General features: G+C 25.1%; 1 protein-coding gene across 2 annotated transcripts in view; it reads left to right on the top strand.

The window, feature by feature from the left end:
• LOC100201795 (kinesin-like protein KIF19) overlaps window positions 1–25,266 on the top strand; it is a 47,583-nt gene that overhangs the window by 20,906 nt on the left and 1,411 nt on the right. For both annotated transcript variants that reach the window (XM_065803316.1, XM_065803315.1), the window contains exons 4-14: window positions 6,316–6,403; window positions 6,489–6,625; window positions 6,705–6,920; window positions 7,504–7,611; window positions 7,784–7,862; window positions 8,078–8,139; window positions 11,538–11,787; window positions 15,669–15,753; window positions 16,512–16,589; window positions 19,785–20,263; window positions 21,528–21,619. In XM_065803316.1, coding sequence (XP_065659388.1) covers window positions 6,316–6,403; window positions 6,489–6,625; window positions 6,705–6,920; window positions 7,504–7,611; window positions 7,784–7,862; window positions 8,078–8,139; window positions 11,538–11,787; window positions 15,669–15,753; window positions 16,512–16,589; window positions 19,785–20,263; window positions 21,528–21,619 — 1,674 coding nt within the window. The remainder of the gene's footprint in view (window positions 1–6,315; window positions 6,404–6,488; window positions 6,626–6,704; window positions 6,921–7,503; window positions 7,612–7,783; window positions 7,863–8,077; window positions 8,140–11,537; window positions 11,788–15,668; window positions 15,754–16,511; window positions 16,590–19,784; window positions 20,264–21,527; window positions 21,620–25,266) is intronic.

Here is a 25,266-nt window from a genome sequence, read left to right as displayed (position 1 = left end):
CAATGACTTAATTATTTGCCTGGCACCACTAAAACTTGGTCTCGAACTATTATGCAAGAGAAAATCAAACCTTGTCACCGCGGAAACAACTTTTCAATTTATGTTAGATAAAATTACAAAAGCAATAATCAATTTTGAACATAGATTTAGCCGCGAATTTAAATGGACTACTAGTTTACTTACAAAATCCTAAAAAATATGAACAAGAAATCAAAAAAAATTAAAATACTTTTTCAATGGCAAAAAGAACCGTTAAGCGTCAAGACATAAAAAAAATATTGATTAGAGTTTATACAATTGAAACAAATGAAGACGAAGAAAATGAACTCGAAGAAAAAGAAGCTGTAGATTCTGTTTCTTAAGAGTGCATTTCTTACAATGATTTTCTCATATTTGATATTTTAAAAAATAAATAAAGCTAAAAGACTTTCTACGTAAAGCTAAAAGATGTTCTACGTATTTTGGCTTATCTTTTTGTTTATTATATTGATTTACTAATGAATTGTGTTTTTTGGCTTTATTTACCTCATCTTATCAATTTAATAAGTTGAGTATATTTTTTCTGAAATAATCGAAAGAAAAATACAATTGTCATTTTGCCTTTCATAATGTGCAAAAGAAATCTACCAATCCCGCGCGGGATCCAGGGTAAACTTATAACTTTATTAAAGTTGGTATTTTAAACCCCCTAATTAATTGGCGAGGTTTCTCAAAATATATATGGTCATAGTTTTTGAACACTAGGAGATTATTGCATGATATTATATTACATAAAGAGATTATTGCATGACATTAGATGACATTAAAGGTTATTGCATGACTTGTTAATGAATTTAAATTTAGTTTGTTTGGAAATGATTGGAATTTGGTTGTTTAAATATTGTGATTTGCATTTTTGTTAACTTTTTTACTTTAAATTTTTGAAAATTTGAAGTAAAAAAAGTAACACAAATTTACTGAAAAAAAAAGAGTTTGATGTTATTTCATCTGTATGATAAAATAACATAAAGACACTTTTCTCCACTCTCGACCATATAATGTTAAATTTAAAAGTGTGCTTTTTTGAACCATCCCCATTAAACTAACTTAGCTTTATTAAATAAATCAAAATAAGCGGTTGTTGAGGTTATGAAAAGTTATATATTTTTTTTAAGTTAATTACTTTTACTTTTTTAACTTTCATTTTTTTTTTTTTTAATTAATCTTGATGTTATTTAAATATTATTTTTTAAAATTATCTAAATTACATCTGTTATTTAAAAGTTTTTTTTAAAGACTGTCTGGTTTATTGTTAATGCTTTGGAAATGTCACTGCATTTTGTAATTTTATTCTAAGTTTTGTATTTTGACTTCTTTTACTCAGTTGTATTTTGACTTCTTTTACTCAGAGTGGTTGTTACAACCAGGGCTGACCCGGGCCGTCTTGAAAGGGGGGTGAAGGGGTATCCCCCCCCCCCCCCCAGTTGTTATATATGCATTCGAGTTAACCCATTTGTACATTTAAGATTTCAATTGGCAAGTTTTGAAGTATAGTTGGCAAATGTCAAATATAGAGGATCTTTTTTTTGTGTGTGTGGCTCCAGTTGGAAAAAATATTTACCCCACCCCTTAAATGAGAGGCCTCTTCGGGACGGCCCTAACAACAACCACTCCGATTAAGAGAAGCAAAAAGCAGCAGCAAAGCTACAAATATGCCCGGCTCCTCTACAGTAAATTTCAATCAGGGCCACTAACTTATTTTCTTCGGACAAAAAAATTAATACTAAAACAAATAAATCAAAAAAATGCCTTTTCAAAGCTTTTTTGCAAAAAAACTTTCTTTCTAAAAAGTTATAAACCCCAACTTTAAAGCAAAGCAAAATATTATACGACCCCCTTGCCCTGGGAACAAATTTAACGTGCATGTTCATAGGGACTACACAAATGCTGAAAGATAAAGTAAAATCAAAGTAAAGTCCGAAAGATAAATCAAAATTAAAATAAAAAATGAGAGTTGTAGTTGCCGATTTCTTTCGTATACCAAAAATGTTATATTGAGTTATATTACCATAACAAAATACTTTATTGAAAAGGGAAATACAAAGAAAAAAACTTGAGAAAAAGTGCGCTCTAACAAACAGCGACTCAGTTAAGGTTAACACATGCATGATTTACCCAAAGCTTAGAAATTATGCCCCCTTCCCTCCTTCCTTCCGCGACAAAGTTTTATTATGGCCACTAATCTATTCCTGCTAACAAAAAAAAAGAAATAAAAAATCAATGATTATTTGACAGCCCCTATTAGCACTCAAGCGGCAGGGAGCCCGTCTCTACACTACTGGTATACCCGCATGTTGACTATATTTGCCCCTAACTATGACAGAACTACCCTTTATAATATGTGAAAAAAATCCTTTCCCGATCCCCCACCCCCCTCCCACAAACATGTAAAAAAAAACGAGTTAATAATAACTTTCCATAATTAACTTATGACATAAATAAATTGTATGTACTTTTTTAAGTTCGCTTGATATTTGCGGGAGGCTGAATAAGCGCAAGTTTTATAAGTGCAAACTGGCATAAGTGTAAAGCGTTGCAAAAACTGGCATAAGTGCAAACTAGAATAAGTGCAAACTGACATAAGTGCGCCAAAAGAATTTGGAAACATTGGTATGAACGCAAACTGTCTTAATTGCGAACTGGAATTAGTTCGAACTGACATAAGTGCAAAGCAGTTGCAAAAACTATAATAAGTGCGAATCAGCATAATATGGTAGATTAGGGTAATATGAGCACCTTAAGCGAAAATTGAGATATTATAAAGCAATTACGTTGGATTAAAATTTTTGCAAATAAACAATTTTCAGGGATTTTAGCACCCAAAATTTTTTCCTAAAAACATAGAGGTTTTAAAAAAGTACCAAAAATGCTTATTTACACAGACCACTTGGTAATATGAGCACTTTAAATTAGCTCAAAAAATAAAAAAAACATTACTTAAGTAAAAAAATACCGACCTGACAATGAGAACTTTTTTTTGGAATATAATGATTCGTTATTAACAAAATAAAATCATTAAAAGTACAAATTTTAAGCCACTTTTTGTTAAAACAATACTACTATGTTTTCCGCACACAATAAAAAAATTAGTTTGTTATTTTTTCAATATAATTTAACTCACACCTCTGAAAAAGAATATTCTAATTTTTCGAATTTTAATTATAGAAAAATGTTCAGTTTGTTAAAATATCAAATTTTTTTGCTTTGTTTTGTTTTTCTTCAAAAAGCAATAAAAGCCACTGCTATTTTAAGACTTTAAACTTGGTAATTTCAGTGAAAAATAGTGGGTAAATTGAGCATGCTCAAATGACACAAAAATGGTTAAATAAATAATTTAAAATCTTTAAATAAAGTCCATACTAAATGTTTCTATGCATTGTTTTTCAAACAAAAATGGAACGGATTTTTAGCTAACATATTTTTCTTTATGAAAAAATTAATTTCATTATTCTAACAACAAAATTTCGCGTGATAATATTATTCACGCGTGATGATATTATTTTAATAACGCAAAAAATTTAACAGCGTTTTAATTAGATGATATCCGCTAATTACGGCATATAAATTTACACTAATTGAACTGATTCCTTATATCATCACATAAAGTCGATTAAAAAAATACAAAGCAACTTTGACTTGATTGCTTACATCTAAGAAATCTTTAAGTATGCTCATGTTACCTAGGTGCTCATATTACGCAATTCTACCTTAAGTGGACTTATTATGCCGATATATTTACCCAATCGTCCCGATATATTATTACTTATATAATTTTCGCGCCAATTTTATTATTTTAAAAAATATTATTAATTTAAAAAATTGGCGCCTTAAATTAAAGATGTAACAAATATGGTGTGGACTTAAAAATATACCTCTTCTTATTCCTAAAAACCGTATTTATAGTTTTAAGCATACTTAGAATGCCATGTACGGCATTTATATATCTATTTTAGATAAGGCTGTTAGTTATAAAATAAATATACATCCAAATGAAAATGAAAAATTTTTGGTCTGAAATCTGAAAAGATGGAAATTCATCTCTTTGAAACTCTCTCCCACCTTCATGTTTCCCTTGCTCATACAATCTTCAACTTTTTAAGTTCTCATTGGGTGTGAATGAGTTTTTAGAAATAATATGAATTTATAAGAATAGTTCGTTTAGCCAAGTAGATTTGATTCAGAATTACTCTATAGTTTATCAAATATTTTCTATATATATTATAAATATATATTTATTTAAAATGGTAAATACAAATACTATATTTATTATGGTATGTAATATACTTAATACAAATCAATCTTTTCTTGGAACTCTCTTACTCTAAAAGTTATTGTTCTTAACAATACTAGAAACGCCTTTTTTACTAATGTCATATTATTTAACCTTTTAAAAAGCATCAAAAACTTCAAGGACATCATTACATCTGCTATTTTAAACGTTACCTTAATACTGTCTGTTATCCAAAATTATAATTGCTTTTACTTTTCCCTTATTTTTAAATCTGTGCTGCTATCTTCCCTTCTACCCCTCATCCTTCTGTTCTATATATTCACATGTTTGTATGTGAATGTGTATCTATATGTACATATATATTGTGTGGGCATTTGTATGTTAGATTCTGTATATGTATGTGTGTACATTTGTGTGTAAGTGTTTGTGGATTTATATATATTATTAAGGTAACTAATGCCTGCCTATTTTTGTATAAGAGTGCTGTAAAAATCTGAATATTAATTATATTTGGCACTGCGGCAAAAGGACATATTAAGCAAAATACAATGACATCTATAAGTTATAGTTGTCCTTGTATTTATAATACAACACCCTCTGATGTATTAAGAAAGTTAATTTCGGAAAGATATTTTTTAAACTTATTGTTCTTAAATAAATTTTTTGAGTTTATTATACCAGATAACACATCCTAGTTGACTCTTGTTCCTTATGTTTAGATTTATTATGTTTAATTTGGGTGAAGATGGTTATAATTTTTTCATTTTTTAAATGTATTGTAATACAAACAAAAAAAGTAATACATTTTTACTTTTTTTATTTACTTTTTTACTCTTCCACCTAAAATTAATGTCATAGCCTTGATATATATATATATATATATATATATATATATATATATATATATATATATATATTTATATATGTATATATATATATATATATGTATATATATATATATATATATATATATATATATATATATATATATATATATATATATATATATATATATATATATATATATATATATATATATATATATATATATATTTCAATTTTCTTTATATACTATTTAATTTTTATGATATGAATTGCTGAGATTTTAACTTCCCATGACCTGCTAGACAAAATCCAAATACGTGTATGATATGAGTATATTATAGTATTTTTAAATGAACCTCATATTTGTCATAAATGATTTTAAAATTTAGAATTTAAAGAGTTTTTTAAAAATCAGCTCAGTAATTCAGAAATTCAGCTCAGTGTTTAATTAAAAAAAAAAAAATTAATTTATTTGTAAATAACCATTGGCAGTCCCATTTGAGTCTAGTACATTAATTTACTATTCACTTCATTCATGCAATGACCTCTGAGTTTAATTTTGTTGTGGCTCAATTTGTTTTCAATTTCAAACTTGGTTTGTTTAATGGTTTTTTTTATGCATTTATATTTATAATATGTTTTATTCTAAAATAAGTGTATAATGGGTCTCCTACAAAACTTAGTTATATGAAAGAATAAATTTGTTTAAATGCCATGAAATTTTAACTAAGTTAAACTACGAACTAATACTAATGTGATATACATTAGTAAAATTGCAGCTTATTGCAGGTCCAACATTCAATAAGCTGAAAAAAAAATGGTAAAAACTACGTTAAATACTTGTTATAATTTAAATAAGTATGTTTTTTTTAATGGAGTTGTAACTATGCGTTACTAGAACCTACACAAAAATATTGAGGTAATCAAATATGGAAGCAAAATTTCTTCATATAAAACTTTTAATAAAATATCTTTTGTTTTTTAGGTGGTGTTATTTTTTTGTTTATCCAAGGTTGTATATAAGTTTATTATTGTGCAATCGATTTTCTTTTACTTTAAGCTCAAATACTCAAAAGCGTCTAAATTTATGTGCATATTTAAACACCTGCAGAGTTTATTAGTTTATGAATTTCCTTAGTTTGTCTGAATTTATTTAAAATAATTTAGTTCTTTTGAGCTATTTTAATAGTTTAAGAAATGTAAATAAAATTGAATTCCAGGTTGAAGTTTACAATCACACTGCTAAACCATTGATTGAATCTGTACTTAAAGGATACAATGCAACCATTTTTGCTTATGGGCCAACTGGTATTATATTAGTTATTTTTATTTTAAATTATACTTTGTTAGATTTTTAAAATAATTCTTTGAGCTTTTCAAATCAATATTTTAGGAACTGGGAAAACATATACAATGCTTGGTACTGATTATTCACCAGGCATTATGGTGCTTACACTTAATGACCTATACAAACAAATTGATCATACAAGGCATGATAAAAAGTATAAAGTGAAGCTTTCTTATCTTGAGGTATTTTTTTTTAATTATATATTTGCATTATTTAAGAATATGTAGTAAAATCTTTTATCATTGTTCGAATTATTTTTAGCTTTACAATGAAATGATACGTGACCTTTTGAAACCATCATCTGAATACTTAGAGCTTCGAGAAAATAGTAAAGGTGTTCAAGTTGCTGGTCTTACAGAATATGAAGTCCTTAGCACATCACAGGTAATGGAGATGCTTTCACGTGGTAATCGCCAACGCATGTGTGAACCAACAGCAGTCAATACTACATCATCTCGATCACATGCAGTGTTGCAAGTGAGTTATTTTAAAAGCTGTAATTTTTCTGAATGAGTTTTGCTTTTAGAGATATTTTTTGCTGTCTTTTAGTAGTGTCAGTTATTTTTGGTAAGGGTAATATATAAGATCTTTTTAATTTTTTTTAATTTCAAGTTTAACAGTTTTTTGTTGCTGTGGTTATGTTTCTTAAGCCTTTAGTATACATGTAGATAATGATGCAGTTTTTATATTAATATGTAAATAATGTAAATTATGTAAACTTATGTAGTTGCTCTGTAAATGTTGTAAATGAAATACTATTTTTTAAAAATAATTCTACCTTTAGTATAAACTAAAATAAATTATTATAATTGAATATAATAGAAAAATTAACTACATAATAAACTAAATTATTATAGTAAATTAAAATAATTTATAAATGTTTAAAAGTGTATATGTTTAGAAAAAAAATATTAAAAAAAAAAAAAAAAAGTAATTTAATTAATTTACTAAATAATATTATAATGTATCAATTAATAAGTATAATTAATTATTAATAATACTATTAATAATCCTTAGATTTATTAATCAATTTAGTTTAGCTTAAAATGTTTATATCTAGGTTACAGTGGAGCAGCAAAATCGCATACATGATATAAAAAGTGAAGTAAAAGTCGGAAAGCTGTTCATGATTGATCTTGCAGGATCAGAAAGAGCAGCAGACACTCAAGTATTGATTTGTTGTATTATTTTACTTTAGTATCATGAAGTATTTTTATTATGATTGAACATTACAAAATATTGTTATATTTATTTGTCAATTATTTTAAATCATAATCAAATATTATTAATTTTATTTTGTCTTCTTTTTTAATATTATGTTTTAAATGCATATTTTTTAGAATACAGGTAAAAGACTAATTGAAGGAGCTCACATAAACAGATCCCTGCTGGCTTTGGGTAACTGTATCAATGCACTTAGTAAGCAAGTGTTTTTTGATTATTTTTTCAAATTTGTATTTGATTTATTAAGTTATAAAGAAAAAAAGTTACTTTTTAAGTAAAGAAATAATGTGAAACAAGATTTATATTAATTTCAATATTGTTTTAATATAATAAATTTAATTATTGTTAGTATAATAAATTAGTAATAGGTTTAACAAATATAAACTTGATTTTTTTATTTCTTTACACAGGTGAAAAAGGAAAAGGTGCATACATAAACTATAGAGACAGTAAGCTTACACGTTTGTTAAAGGTAATGTGAAGTATGGCCGAGTGTTTTAGATGTTTGAAATAATCAACTTCTAAATATAAAGTGTTTTGCAAAACTTTAAATACTCTTGCAGAGATTAAAGCCTTCTTTAAGTGTGGGTCCTGGTGTGGAGATTTACAAATTTCACAAATAAAACTTTTTTAACCTTAATGACAATATATTCATTAGTTATTTCAATAACTAGGTAAAAAAAAAAGATGATAAGCATTAGTATTAGATAAAAAAATAACTGCAAAATTTCAATTCATTAATAAAGTTCTGTTTACATTTTCCCCCCTGAATTTTATCTGCAAAATCACAAATAATGTTGTCATTTTTTCTTTTTCTCATGACATAAAACAAATTATAATTTTAACAAATTACAACTTAATATTAAACAAAATCATTTCTTGATCAATTATGATTCTCTGTTTATGTTTTATTCTCCTCAGTATCAAAAATTTTTGATACTGAGGAAAATAAAAGGTAAATAAAATAAAAGGAAAATAAAGATACTGAGGGGAATAAGAAGTTTTCTTGCTTCTATTCTTTTATTACTGGAGTTTTTTCCAAAACATCTTTATTTGTTATAGATATGTTATATAAATATTCAATTTTGGAATTTACTTCATTCTTGAAAGCTGCTTATTTCAAAAATCTAAAAAAACTGAGTTATACCTATTATACTAAGTTAATTTAAATTATTAATTTTTAGTGAATGTATACTAAATACAATTTGTATATATATAAAATATCTAATAAATAATTTATAAATTATTCATTTTGTAAACAATTGGCTATAAAATGTATAAGTTTTTTGTTTATTTTTTTACATTTGTTTTTTTATTTTATATTTATTATTTTTATGTTTATTATTAAGGTTTTGATTATTTATCTCAAGTTTACGATTCAATTTAAAGTTTAAGTTTAGCGTTCAATTTCTTTATTACAATGTAATTTATACAAGCTAATCCAGACTGATCAAAAATCAAACTTTTTTGATATATATATATATATATATATATATATATATATATATATATATATATATATATATATATATATATATATATATATATATGTACACTCCTTATTTACTGTATACCCTTACCTACTATATATCCTCTATTTACTGGTTTTATTGGGCTACAAAAAACTGGTTTTAAGCATAGTTTGAATTTAGTGCGTACAATGAACTTAAGAGAAAGTTTTTTTAATCATAAGTGTATGGTGCTTATTTTATAAAAAACTTTGAACCATTTTGAGAATTGTTTTGAAATAAAATAATGTTGGTATGATGTTCATTTTTTTATTGTTTAAATGTATCATAAGTTATATAAGCAGTAAATTCAAGTATTAATAACTGAATGCTTTAATTTTTACGGAATGTAAAAACTTAAAGATGTTGTAAACATGAATTAAGATAATTAAAAAATCTAAGTAATCAAATTATATACTTATTTGGCTTAAAACTTAATAATTATAGTTATTAGGTTTAAAGTTTATTAATGGTATTTAATAGAAAGAAGGTAGTCTGTGGCTAGAAGTAAGAAAATAGTCATGTGTTTTTTAGAAGAAAAATGAAATTTCAGACAAAGAATTAAAAGAAGTGCAATAATAAAATAACCAACATGCAACGTTGCTGCAATGTTGCATGTTGGTTGCAATGCAAATCAATGCTGCAACATTTTATTGGAATATTCTTTAAAATGGCTTGGTTTATGTGCATATTTCAACATCTGCAGAATATATTAGTACCATAAATTATCTAAATTTTCCTGAATCAATTGAAAACAAATTTTATATATTTAGACTTAGGAATAAAAGCATTAAAGGAACTTCTAGATAGTTACTGTTTTTTCTCTCAAAAATTTACTTAAATCGAGAAGTCGTGTTTAAAAGTGTTTAATAATGAAATACTTTTTGAAGTTGTACCATGTTGGGTATTTATTGTTGCATTTTTGCTTGCAAATGCATGTCAAATCTGCTTGGGGGGCATTATTTTTTTATGAAAATGAATAATCTAAAATTTTGTGTGCACTGTCCACATACCATATTTTAGTAAATTTACAAATTTTTAATTTATTATATAAAAATACTTAAATTTTTATTATTTCAAAAGTTTGATGGGCTTTTGGATAATTCATTATTATTTAAAAACTTTGACATAAAATTTGCTGAATGGTCACACACGAGCAGTGAACGCCTAAAGGAAGAAATGAAGTACATTAATATAAAGGAGAATTATTTTTCAAACAAAGCATATTTTGACAGTTGTCAAGACAAAAATAAAGAATAAGAAGAGGAATATTTAAAAATAAATAAGATAGACAATGCACCTTAACAACACTAACAAGAATGATAAACAATAAGTTGTTTTATAAACACTAATATGAACAAAAATATACAAAAAATACATATCACCAAACAAAAAATAAATAAAACAAAAAATTGATTACAAAAATAAAAAGTATGCATACAACAATGAAAGACCTCAGAATGGAAAAAAAACATTAATGCTAATGTGTAAACATAATTTGTGTAGTGATTAAGTAATAAACATCTCCTCAGAGTTGCGTCTATTATTACTGGCGTTTCAATGAGGAATCGGCAATAATAACTAGTTTATCCCGTCAGACAAACCTCATCGCCACTTATTTGCTTTATCTATTATCTATCATATTACCTTTAACTATTATTTACAATTATTTATTATTATTTAACTTTTTTTTTTTAAATAATAATATTACTATACAACAAGTACTCCTGCATTTTGTACACAAATAAAAAAAAGTTTTTTTTCCAGAAAGTGTGACGTCATTAGTTCTATTTGATTTTGTCTATATAGAATGAACAGTCATCTCAGCAAATTTAAAATCAAAAAACTGTTATTAATTACTGTCATTGTAATATCAAAGTTCAAAGACATTTGAAAAACTTAAAACCTTTGAAACATTTTGAACAAATATTTTTGTATTTTTCTATTTCTCATAATTTTAACTCTGACTTGACCTTATATTTCAGATATCTACTGCACATATCTAAATGCTATAGAACTGTACATATCTATATACTATAGTACTGTACATATCTAAATACTATAGTACTGTACATATCTAAATACTATAGTACTTTACATATCTAAGTACTATAGTTCTGTACATGTCTAAATACTATAGTACTGCACATGTCTAAATACTATAGTACTGTACATGTCTAAATACTATAGTTATACTGTACATATATAAGTTATTATGTCTAAATACTATATATATATACATGTCTAAATACTATAGTTATACTGTACATATATAAGTAGTAGATATATTTAAGTAGTAGTTATAGTAAATAAAAGGTTTCCTCCTTCTCCTGATTCATTTAAATTTTTACTCTGCTTTTAGGATTCTCTTGATGGAAATTGTAAAACAGTTATGATAACTCATGTAAGTCCAGCAGACAGAAACTTTGAAGAAACAAGAAACACTTTGTCATATGCAGATAGAGCAAAATCTATCAAAATAAAACCAAAAGTCAATCAATATAATGTTAATTATCATGTTGCTCAGTATCAATCGATTATAAATGAGTTAAAAGATGAGCTAGTCAGATTAAAAGGACAGATGCACTTAAAATCAAATCAAAAATCTGCAGGTAAAAAATTAATTTTCTTGGCTTAATGATTGAGTTCAATTTTTCAAAAGGAAATATTTTTTAAAAAAGCTGAATGCTATTGAATTAAAATACTTTAGTTCCATAGCATTATCTCCATAGTTCCATAGCATTATCTCCATGGTTCCATAGCATTATCTCCATAGTTCCATAGCATTATCTCTGTAAATTTTTAGGCTTTGAGGAAAGCAGTTAACTTTTTATGTTATAAAAATTTATTATACAAATTTTAGTTTGCAAGTATTTAACATATTTTTTCTAGTAGGCCTGATTTCAACATGATTTTATTAATTCTTACAAAAAATCTTCAATATTCATTTTGTTAGCTACTTTATAATATTAGCTACTTCAATATTCATTGTGTTGATGTATTCTTAAAACTTTTTTACACAATTTAATACAATTTATTAAATTGAAATTTAAATAAATTAAATTTAATGAAATAATTAATTAAATTTAATGAAACTGTTAGAAATTAAACTATTGATCTCACATATAGTTGTTTTTTAATAAATGTTGGAACATTAAAAAGAACAATACCTCTCAATAATGGACTTACAGTAATTAGTATGTAAGAACTATGTATTTTATATATGTTTAAAGTTTCAATGTTTAGGCTTAACATATGAAATTGTATTTACATAATTAAAATTTGTTGTTATTTTTAGGACAGTTCCATATTGCATTCAAAATTCTAAGATAAATTACCAACTTAGTCTTGTAAACGATTTTTAAACCTAAAAAAAAACTATATGTTTATTAACCTAAAGCAGGTTAACAAACATATCACACAACCTCAGCATAATATTAAATATCATGCTACCAATTGTTATTGATGTTCTAAATAAAAAAACTGTCTTCGAAAGTTTGTGTTTGTAAGGAAACTAGCATAGTTTAAAGTGAAAATTATGAAATTAAATGAAAAATGATGAAAAAAACAAAAATCTTTATCAGACTTTATTTAAAAAGCTGATTTATTATTTTTCAAATTTCTATTACATCTATATATTAAACATTGTTATCTTAATTGATAGAGAATTGCCATTAGTGTCAGCCATTGCATTTATTTTTATTTTAAAGTGCTTCAATAAAATTATCAATATACTAATAACTTATTATATTTAAGAAAATTTCTAAAGAATATTTAAGAAAAAGATTCTTTAGAATATAGCTGTAAGTTTTCTTTAGCTTGGCATATTTACTAAAACAAAAAAAAAAACGACAAAGCTCCCGGCAAACATTCTATAGCTGAATTTTAGTAGACCTATATAGGCATTCTGATCAGTCTACTGTTGTTTTTTTCATTGGTAACTTAGAGGACCATTAATGGCAGCTGTTAAAAGTAGCTAGCCAATGACTAGCAACTATTAATATGTCAGAAAGTTGTTGTGTACTTAGTGGACCACTAATTAACCCATGAACAAAACTCAAATGAACTGTTAAAAATGCCTATATAGCTCTGCTGCTTAGATGGGTTTTTCATGCAATATAAAATTAAGTTTATTCTTGTTTTATTATTATTCAGTTTTGTTAAGTTTATGTTCGTCAATAGTAAGTGACCAGGGTTGAAATTTGACTGGGGCAGGGGCCCGGTTTGATTAAAAAAATCTTGAATATCTTCTTTTCTTAGCTAATGCTCATTCATACCATATGTAACACACTATTTTCAAGTTTTCTTACTTCTAACAACATCATTTTAGTCTACATGCTGATAACCAAGCCACATTAATCTTTTCTTACAAACGTTGTTTTATACAACTTTTATCTGGCCACTGTTTAAGATTATGGCATTATTTCTTGTCTTGTTACAGTCATTCCACACATCCATCTGATCATTGTCTTCTCTTTTGGGTAATAATGCTACACCTTATAAATACTAAAGTTTATATAAATATGTAAGGATATTGTATTCCAGAATCTAAATCAATAGCAAACATATATGTTTATACCCATATATATCCCTATTATATATGCACAAATACGCCTTTATAGAATGGTATAGAACCTTTTATTCCTTCTTGTCAAATACGTTAGTTCTAGATTTCCAAATACAAATTGAAATACAAATATATTCACTTGGCATTGTCCTAATACAAAGCAAATACAATTATTTGAATTTAAAATTATTTGCAGGTTAAGAGAAAATAAAACTTTTCTCTAGACTTATAAAATGGTATACTAAATAGAAGAATGAAAAAAAAATCTAAAAAATATTCCTTAAAAACAAGTTTTTGTTTTATTTTAGAGTTTTTTTTTAAACAAACCCTCTTGTTTTTCTTAAAAAAAATGCCAGTTAACCTAGTTTAATTTATCTTAATAATTTAATAAAGTGTCTTATCTCAGTTTGCTGAATTGTATGTATCTTATCACAGATGTTATGTTCTAGAACTAACTAAAGTAAGTCTAACATCTAACAATCTCTAATTCTAACATCTAACATCTAACAATCTCTAATTCATGGGTCTGATCTTATTACTTCTCTCCAGAATAAGGCATTGAGTCATTTGCAAAGAACCCTTCCTCTAATTTTATCTCTTGAATCTAATGGCCATACACTTACTGCCAATCCAGTTAAACAGGTTAACCCATTGTTAGACATCCAAATCAATTTAGCTTTTGATGCTTAAGTTAATTTAATTCAACTCTTCTAAGGCTTATGATTCAGACAACATTTATAAAACTCTAGAAAACACAATGATCTCTAACTATTTTTTAATTAGTTTTCTAGTTGGTAATTAGTTACTTTATAAGTAGCTAATTAGTTATTTTACATAAAGGCTTTGAGGTTATTAAATCATTCCTTTTTAACATCAGTATTTCAGTCACTCTCAAAGGCCTCCATTCATCTTCATCTCCAGTAATTTTAAGGGTACCGCATGGTTCTTTGCTCCTGTATTGTTTCTTATCTACATTAACAATCTCTCTAACAATCTAATATCTAAAGTGGCTCTACTCTTTGACAACTCAACTTTACAATCCTGTCTTGACAAAAAGTCATAATTTTTTGATTGCTTTGAACAAGCAGCTGATCTTTAATCTGATCTGTATTCTGTAACAGTCTGGGGCTTGCAGTGGCTTGTGGATTTAACTTAAAAAAAAAATTCAGTTATTTACAGAAAATCACAATACTGTTGGCATTCTTGTATTGACAAATAATAACCCTCTCACTATCAGACAAGGCACATTGTAATCTAGCTTCCACTCTTATATCATCGTAAGATTGCATCTCTTTCTTTTTTCTATAAATGCTATCATGGTTGATGCATGAGCCAGTTATCAGCTCTTGGTTTACCCAAACTCAGTCTTACTTTAACTAAACTTCAAGTTATTCTTATTTTATACACTATTACATCTCTATTTTATGCTATTAAGCTTCACTTATAGACAGTAATTCTAAAAAATACCTGAATGAAAAACAGGCTTTGTAAATAGCACTATTGTACTAATAAAAATGCTTGTTACTAATGCTAGTACCGATATACTCAGTACTTTGAAAGACTTTTACTATAACTACTTTTTTTAATAAAGAACTCTATACTTTATTAAGTACCAAGTGCAGTGATAACACTAGGTGGTGGTATTACAATAAAACTACTCTGATTTGCAAAACAGGTTAACATGTAGAAGAGTATCAGGTTATAAGAAATTGCTTTAATTGTTCCATCTTGTTATATATATATAAAATATGGCTTGATGGAAAATTGTTCGAACCACACAAATGTAAAAGTATAAAAGTATGGATGTTAAACATAAATAAACAAAATTAAAGATTAAGTAAAACAAAAAAAAAAATTAAATTTATATTGAAATATATATCTATATTAAAATTGAAAATGTTTTAAAATCATTGTTTTAACTTCAAGGTGAAACACGAAGTAAAAGTGCTGATATAAAAGAAAAGTTAAAAGAAGAATTAAAGTTATGTTTTGAAGAACAGCTTGAACTAAGGCAAGTTTTAAAACTCTTTTTATAATACTCCATACATTCCTACACATAGATTTTGGCATACTGCTAGTGAATTTCCAAAAGTGTTTTAGGTCCATGTCATTGAAACATGCTCAAATTATCTCTTTTTTTATTTATGGAACAGATGTTGCACAGGCTCACTTAATCTTGTTTTTTATTTTTTCCAATCATTTTTGATGGAATTTAAGTTAGGTGAATTGCCACACCATTCAAAACATGTTCTTTGTGACACCATTCAAAAACATATTCTTTGCGACAGATTCATTTCATCAATCTTTTTGATGTATGAAAACTTGCATTGTCCTGCATAAAATTTTTTGACTTATTGATGCCTAAGACGTCTAAGAGTTTTGTCTCTAAGGCATTGATATAACATTCAGAATTCATCCTTTACATACATACATACATACATACATACATACATACATACATACATACATACATACATACATACATACATACATACATACATACATACATACATACATACATACATACATATATATATATATATATATATATATATACACATGTATGTATGTATATATATTATATATATATACATACATACATACATACATACATACATACATACATACATACATACATACATACATACATACATACAAACATATACATATATCTATACATAAATACATGTGTGTGTGTTACATTATTTTATGTATATCACATTATTTTATATCTTAATTTGTTTTGTCAAAAAGTTAGTGTACTTTTAGGAAGGAAATAATTGATATGGAAATGTCATGTGTTCAATATCTTCTTGAATATCAGCGAAAACTTCTAATCATTGACGAGTGAGTTGTTGATATTTTTTGTATTTAAATTATTATAGAAATATAGTTAAATTTATGGTTAGTAAAATATCTGGTATGTTAAAAAATTTCAATCTATTATTAAATTTAATTAATTTTTTTTTTAATATTTATCTTAAATTAATTTATTTTTATTTTTATTAATATTTATAAAATAAAATCTACAAGTTTATACTTTCATTAAGGTTTTTTATTATTTATTTTCTTTTTTATATAAATTTTGAATTTTATCTTATTATGTTATATTTAAATTGATAAATATAATACTTTGTAAGTACATCACATGCACATCTCAATAGCTAAGTGCAAAACATACTCAAATCCCTCTAATAAAAAAAACAATTTAAAAGAAAATCTATTTTGAGCATTTATCTAATATGCTTAGTTTCAATAGATGTCTAAACAAAGTAGATTTTTTTTTTTGTTAATAATTTTAGCAGTAAGGTCTTTAAATAAAAAATATTTTTTTATTTCTCTTATTATTTAGTCTATTATAATTGTATGTTTGCCTTGTTAATTAACTTATTATTATTGTCCATTTGTCTTATTATTTAACCTTAAATTAAATTTAAACTCAATATAATTGTTTGCTTCAACTCTGGTTTAAATACTTATGAGTTCTGATTCTTCAGACATTTTTATGAACATTTAAAAAAATAAATAAAAAAATAGTTAAAACTAATTCACAGGTACCTGTGAATTAGTTTTAAAAGTTGTGATTAGTTTTTAAAGAATTGTGAGACTCACCGATTGCCACCAAAAAAACAAAATAACAAACAAAATATTTATATTGTTTGCTTTCAAACAACAAAATTGTTGTGAATATTTTCCCCTTCAAAAAATTTTATATAGAAAAAATTTCGAAAAAGCATTTAAAAGTTGCAGTTGAAAGTCAACTTAAATTATTTACTAATAAATCCATTTTAAATAGGTACTACTACTACAAATTGAACACTTTTAAGATTTTTCTAAAATGAGTGGAGTGCAATCTTTTAAATTGCATCAATGTGAAAAAAAAATTCAAAAATACTTTTGTTTTCTTCTGATTCGGGGTTTTCTATTTTTTCTTTACTTTAATATTTCATGTATTTTCCTTGTACTGTTATTTTTCCTCTTCTCCAATATTTTATGTATCTTTTTTGTACTGTTATGACACTTTGCACAGAATTTGTAACAGAATTTGCCAAGGTTAAATTTGTTTAAAAACCTGAAGTTAGTTTAAATGTATAGTTTTCTTAATTTTTTAACAAGTTTTATTTCTTTTAACTTGAATAGTGGTTGTCTGTAGTCTTTTTGAAAGTAAACTTGTCTACAATCTTGTTGAAAAGAAATTTTTCTGCAGTTTTGTTGAAAAGAAATTTGTTTGCTATCTTGTTGAAAGGAAATTTTTCTTCAGTCTTGTTAAAAGGAAATTTGTCTGCAGTTAAATTTTGTTCTTAAAAAAAAGTACAAAAAAATAAAATTAATATGTATTATATCTTACGTTTATTATATTATTATCTCACATTATAAATAATGAACTTCATTTTTTTACTAATTTAACTTCTTTTTACTTGTAAAAATTTTTTTTTCATTTTGTTATCATTAAAGTTTGTTTTTATTTTGGTGCCATTTTGCTTGAAATTCTTGTGCATTTTTTGCTTTATACCTTTGTTCTTTTTATTTATTTATTTATTTTTTTGCTTTTCTTCAATAATCTCATTTTTTGTTTAAAATCTTTCTTTTATAATTTCTCTTTTCCATTTTCTTTTTTCTTTTTTTGTGTATTTACTTAATGCTTTTCTAGAAGCAATTTTTACAGTTAACCTCTGCTCTTTGTTATGTGCTTACAAAGAATGAATTTTCGAATTGTAAACCACCCTTATTAGCAAACTTGTAGGTTTTTAAAACCATCACTTTTTATCGGATGGTTTTCAAAGTGAATTTTTTTTCATTTTACATAGATTTTATTTTTTTGTCTTGTTATATTTCTTTTATGCTGCGTGTCATCAATTCTTTTATGCTGTGTCATCATTTCTTTAGTTATTAGAACAAAAAAATTAATAAAATTTATTCATAAAAAGGATCAAATTAGTTTCATTTATTCTAACAGTTTGTGTACTTTTATGTACTTTATCAGAAAAACTGTAAATCATTATATGTTTTCTACAACCTGTATTATATGTTAAAACTTCTTTGCAAGGTTTATTAAAAGATAATCATTAATTTAAAGTAACTTGGTTTGCTAATACTTGGCACCTTTTTAATCAATTTTAAAATAATAACTTTAATATTATATGGAGTATTTTTTACTTGAAAATGAATATAAAGAAAATTTATGGCTACTAATCCAAATAATAGATAATCAATATCATAAAAATATAAATCTGAGTGTTGTTTTTTTATATTTTACCTAGGGTAGTGCTATGCTATGGTAGAGCACTTGCTTTGTAAGCGAGCTCTCAGCTCTTACAATGTAAGCCCTATACCATTCTTAAAACAGTAACACCTTTCTTTTTTTTTTCTTTGTTTCTTGAAAAGTAAAAAGCTATAAAACTAATAGTTATAGTTTTCTTATGTTTTTATGTTTCATTTCGTGCCTTTTTATGCAGCCTTTTTAAAGCTAAACAAGTTTTTATTTCGTGCCTTTTTTTCAGCCTTTTAAGATATAAAGCTAAACAAGTTTTTATTTCGTACCTTTTTTTCAGCCTTTTAAGATATAAAGCTAAACAGGTTTTTATTTCGTGCCTTTTTTTCAGCCTTTTAAGTTATAAAGCTAAAGAAGTTTTTATTTCGTGCCTTTTTTTCAGCCTTTTAAGATATAAAGCAAAACAAGTTTTTATTTCGTGTCTTTTTTCCAGCCTTTTATAATATAAAGCTAAAGAAGTTTTTATTTCGTGCCTTTTTTTCAGCCTTTTAAGATATAAAGCTAAACAAGTTTTTATTTCATGTCTTTTTTCCAACCTTTTAAGATATAAAGCTAAAGAAGTTTTTATTTTGTGACAGAATTTTTTTCTTGTGAATTTTGTTTAATAGGTTGTTTAAGTTTATTAAAATACTAATAACTAATAAAACTAAATAGTTTTTAACTTATGATAATATTTTTAATTAAGAACATTTTTTTATATTATTAATGATTATTCAATTAAGTTAAGTTTAAAAAATTTAAATTGTAGAATTCAAAAAATATTTTCATAGATGGGAGCACAACAAAGCAAGGAATCTAGCACTTGAAAGAAGAGCAAATGAAAGCATTCGTGGTGGTTTAAAAAATCATGTTAATGCATTTCATGCCAAAGTTCTTAACCAGTTTCAACAAGACATAAGAGAACCTGCAGATGTAGCAATAGCCCGAGAAGAACTACAAAAAAACCAAATAATCCAATATGAGTTGAGCCTACAGAAAAAGAAACTCATCGAAAAACTAGATGAACAAAAGAATGAACTTGCATTTTTGGAAGAATCGTGTCACAAAAAAATAACAAATGAAGAACATAAGGAAGTTTTAAATATGCTTTGTAAGCTGCATGAGTATGAGATAAAAAATATAGAATTGGAATCCATTAAATTAATGAGGGAGTATTCATTAGAACAAAAAGATTTAAAGAAACAGAGAGATGAAATGAGGCAAAATATGGCACATGAAATTATTGAGCTTCAAAAAAACATAATTAAAAGTAATCAATTTATAAATAATATTATTGACATAAAATTGAAATCTATATATATATATATATATATATATATATATATATATATATATATATATATATATATATATATATATATATATATATAGATACATACATTGACTATCAAATAGTTGACTCAATGTCAATGTATGTACATATATATATGTATATATATATATATATATATATATATATATATATATATATATATATATATATATATATATATATATATATATATATATATATATATATATATATATATACACACACACACAAACACACATACATATGTATATATATATACATATATATATATGTGTGTGTGTGCGTGTTGTGTGTGTGTGTGTGTGTGTGTATATATATATATATATATATATATATATATATATATATATATATATATATATATATATACATATATATATAACACTCTTTGAGTTAAAAAAAATGAGGTTGACAATAATTTGCAGACCTCAATCTGATAGAGGTCGGCATCAGGTCAGCAAAAAATATTTGGTACAAAGATTTCACTAAAAATATGGAAACAAGGTTGGCAATTGCCGACCTTGTTTCGATGTTTTTAGTATATATACACACACTCACAAATATCTTCTTTTTTTTTTAATCACAAAAATAGTTGTGGAAAAAAAAATTTATTCATCATGTTCATTTATCATCATTAAACATGAATGAATATTTTTTTGTTTTTTTTTTACAAAAAAAAACATTTATTTATTATAGACCATCAATTACAGCAGTGATAAGGCAGAATTAAAAGGTTAAAATTTCAACTTAATTATCTATAGTTTTTCATTTCTATAGGCAATTAAATACCTTTATATAAGGCTGCAATTTGAAGTGACACTTCAAATTGTGAAATTGTAATTAACTTTAATTTTTTACAGATGCACCTCATTAAGTAAAATCTGTATGAAATTTTGGTTGTTACTTATAAAACTATGAACATCAAAGTGTTAAATGAATAGAAATCTCTAGTTTTCACTTTTTTATTTTTTATGTTTTTTAATTTAAATGTTGATAATAAAAATTTATGTTTTAATTTCAACATGTTGTTTTGCTTAATGAGCTCTAATTGAAATTAACTCTTAAAAACTTCTTTTTTAATTAATGTAATAATTAAACTTTTTTTAAAATTGTAATATGCAAAATACTTTTTTTATAAAATTATTAAAACTGTTTCATATTTATATATATGTGTGACCAACTAATAAATTTTTGTTTATAGAGAATAACATCCAATATCCTTTGAATTTGGATGCTTTGTATGAGATCTATAAGGAAGAGATTTCCAAAGACAGGGATATGGACATTTTTATGGTGAAATATTTTTTTTTTTTTAATTATAAACTTCTTTTTTGATAACTTTTGTCAAATTACATCAGGTTACTTCAAATTTTAAGTTAAGTTGCATGGCCTAATTAAATATATACCTATAAATATGTTCCATTTTTTTCATACAAAATAACAATAGAAAAATGTTTGCCTTTTTAAATTTTTAAGAAAATGATTAGAAGTAATTTTCTTTTCATTTTATATTTTGTTTAATAAAAATACACCTATTTGCAACCTTTTATATAATTTTGCATGGTTATTGTTCTTTTATAAATATATTAGCTTTGTTTGAACTAATCCTTATACAGAAGAAAAATTTCTGTTCATAAACAATTGTATTTAGAAATGTATTTTTTTTCAACAAATCTTAAACGTAGATAATCTCTTTTTTTTGAATTGACAAGATGCTATTACTTTCGATTTCTTTAATATTCAATCTTTTGTATTAGTAACAGTTTGTTCTTTTTTCACATCACACAAAAATCTTTTGCTTTTTTAATAAAGACTATAAAAGTTTTTTGCACTGAAGATGATAAAAAATGATTACAACTAGGAATAGCAGCAATAAGGATAATGGTGGCAATAAGGATAATAGCAGCAATAAAACAATACAGAGAAAATCATAAAGTTTATTGAGGTTTGAATTGAAACCAGTGGAAAGGAGTAAAAACATTCATGTCTGTCTAAGCCTAGGGGATTCTAAAGAAGGTGCAATTTTTGACAGATAAATGATATTAACCCAAAGAACATCTTAAAATAATCTTAATTTGAAAATTCTTGTCGCCTTTAAAGTAGTAGTATGATGTGCAATGACAGAGTCTGATGTTAAAGAAATATTCAGTAAGGTTTTTAGTAAGATCATTGCATTATCTATACCACCTAAAGCAGAACAAAGAGAAACTGAGCACAAGAGAGGCTCAATCATAGATAATTTAGATGCCCTAAGCAATAAGCAAAGAACTAAATCTCTTTACCTTCATCAGAAACATGCATCTCAGGCAATAAGTTTTAAAAATCGTTTTTCTTAAATAAAATAACTTCTTAAAGAAATAAATGTTTTAAATAAAACAAATACAATCTTTGTATTAATAGTATTTCCCATTGCTCTTTTTTGCCAAAAAAGTAAAGACCAAGTTTTTTGTTGTTTATCAAGGTCTTTATCTCTGGAATAAAATAGTTTTACCAATTTTTAATTTGTCTACTAAACTGACAAATTCTTCATTCAAACAGTAACTTATAAAATTGTATTTTTACTTGAAAATATCTTTATTTATTTTTAATTATTTTCTGTTTATTATTTCGTTTAACAATTTATCCATATTAGTTTTTTTTTATTTTATACATAAAAGTGTATTATTACTTCACTACAGACATTTTGCTTATATTAAAATTGACCATATGTTGTAAAAAGCTTCATGATAAGGTTCTCATGATCTTCTTGAAGTCTTCTCATTGCTAATGTCAAATGTGAAATTGTAAAATACAACTAGTTATTATAACCATGTATATCTGGGTAACTATTTTTAAAAAGCAAGCAATCAATTAAAAAAATATCAGTTACATGTACATATTTATATAAAATGATGACTTAAGTATTGTTACCAAAATGATAATAATAATCTGAAATAAAGTCTGTCATTAAAGTAAAAATGACAAGAATGACAAAATGCCATGTCTACAATATTTCGGATAATTTAAAATTGACAATCTTCTTAAACCATCTAAAGAATATTTGAACAGTTTGTTTGTAGATTAAGACAATTCTGATTTCTATAATTTTATTTTACAATCATCTGATATAAAGTATAAATAATAACCACAGTTATTAAACACATGAGTATTGCAATTAACTGAAGTTTAAAATATATCAGTTATACTGTCTGCTTCAAAAGATATTGGCTTTCTGGGCTAATTTAAATATAACAAAATTTGCTATGAGTAAATTAGCCTGAACAGGATCCCAGTAACTTACCTCAAAAACATTAAACATGTTTTTTCTCTTTGCTTGTTATGACTACATAGAGATCAACTGAATTTTTTTGGCCAGAAAAATTTTAATCCTTGCAAGAGTTACTCTCTAAAAAATCATGTTTCGTTAAATTCCTAATCTGTTTTCTATCTAGGCTCACCTCAAAACTATATTTAAAGTTATTCTGCAGTCAGTATACTTGCACATCAGAGGATCTTTTTTGTTTCATAAAAAATGTTTCTAAACATTTGTTAGCAGAATTACTTTTTTTGTCATATTCCATGTAAGAAGCTATTTTAATTTTAGAAAATTTATCACTCAATAATCTGCTGATACTTAAATAATTCATTAATATTTAATGGTCTATATTTTTAGTTTACTTAAAACTAGCACTTTAACATAGTTACAAACAAATAATGTTTAATTAAGATAAACATTGTAAGATACTGGAGTAAATGCAATTAATCATCAACAAGAGGAATGTAGCTACAAATGTAAATATTCAAAAACAAATTTACAAAAGTTTCAAATTTAAAATTTTGAATTTGATTGTAGCTCAGTATCTGAACCAAAGAAATTTATTAATTTGTTAAATCAAGTACAACTTGTTAATTTTTTAAAACCTTAAGGGAGCTGTGTTGGAAGCTGTGTTGGAAGCTGTGAGCGGTTTTTAATTTTGTGGTCAAAAAGTAAAATCTCAGAATTAAGTACTCAATCACGGACATTCCAGATTGTTAAAACTGGGGGATACCAGGATTTCGGTATCCTAAATTTTTAAAATTTCTCTTTTTTTTTATTTTTTATTTGCATAAAATGTTAATTTTAAAAATGGACTTTGAAATTTTATTGTTGGTTTCTTGTTTGTAAAGTTTTTGAAACAAACATTCTTAATTGTCTTTATATATTATATCTTTATGTCTTTAGGAATTTTTATATAGTTTATTTTTCTAGTATTTTTATTAGTGTCTTTTTATGTCTTTGGATGTCTTTCAGTGTCTTTAGGTGTTTTTAGGTGTCGAGTTCACATTTTTAAACTAATAGTTTTCACAGAAAACTTTTTTAGTTTCAAATTTGCTGAACCAAAAAAAAATAATAATAAATCAAATATTTATAAAAAATAATAAGTTTATAAATAATTATATATAAAGCAAAAATTATTAGTTAACTATATGTATAATAACTTTAACAACCACAATTGAAAAAAGCGTTTTGATTTTGGTAAAAAAATAAAAATGTCACTTTTTAACTAGCTTTTTGAGCTATGATTTAAATAGAACTTTGATAGAAAAGTGCTACAATGCAAGTTATTCTGTTGTTCTAGTGTGCTTAATACACAGGAGGGGGTATTTATTCATTTTCAGAAAATTTTCTAAATATCAGTCACTGATAAAAATAAAAACTTCTATCGTAATCAGGCTTTAAAAATTGTTAATCTATAAAAAATCTTGATCTGTCAAAAACCAGGTTTTGGTTTATTCCTCACTTTAGTATTACTATACTAATGTTATTTATACTAGAATTAAATCCTAGCTTCCAAGGTTTTAAAAGATAAGCTACATATTGTAACAATCAGTAATAAAAATATCAAATAATAACAAGCATTAGTTAATTAGTAAAACATTTTTATAAATTTTGTAAAAAAGTTTGTTTCAAAGTATGTCAA

The sequence above is a fragment of the Hydra vulgaris genome, chromosome 08 (genome assembly GCF_038396675.1).
Source record: "Hydra vulgaris chromosome 08, alternate assembly HydraT2T_AEP".
In the NCBI taxonomy this organism is placed as follows: Eukaryota; Metazoa; Cnidaria; class Hydrozoa; order Anthoathecata; family Hydridae; genus Hydra; species Hydra vulgaris.
The sequence above is the reverse complement of the archived record's forward strand: the minus strand, read 5'-3'. Positions and strand labels throughout refer to the sequence as shown.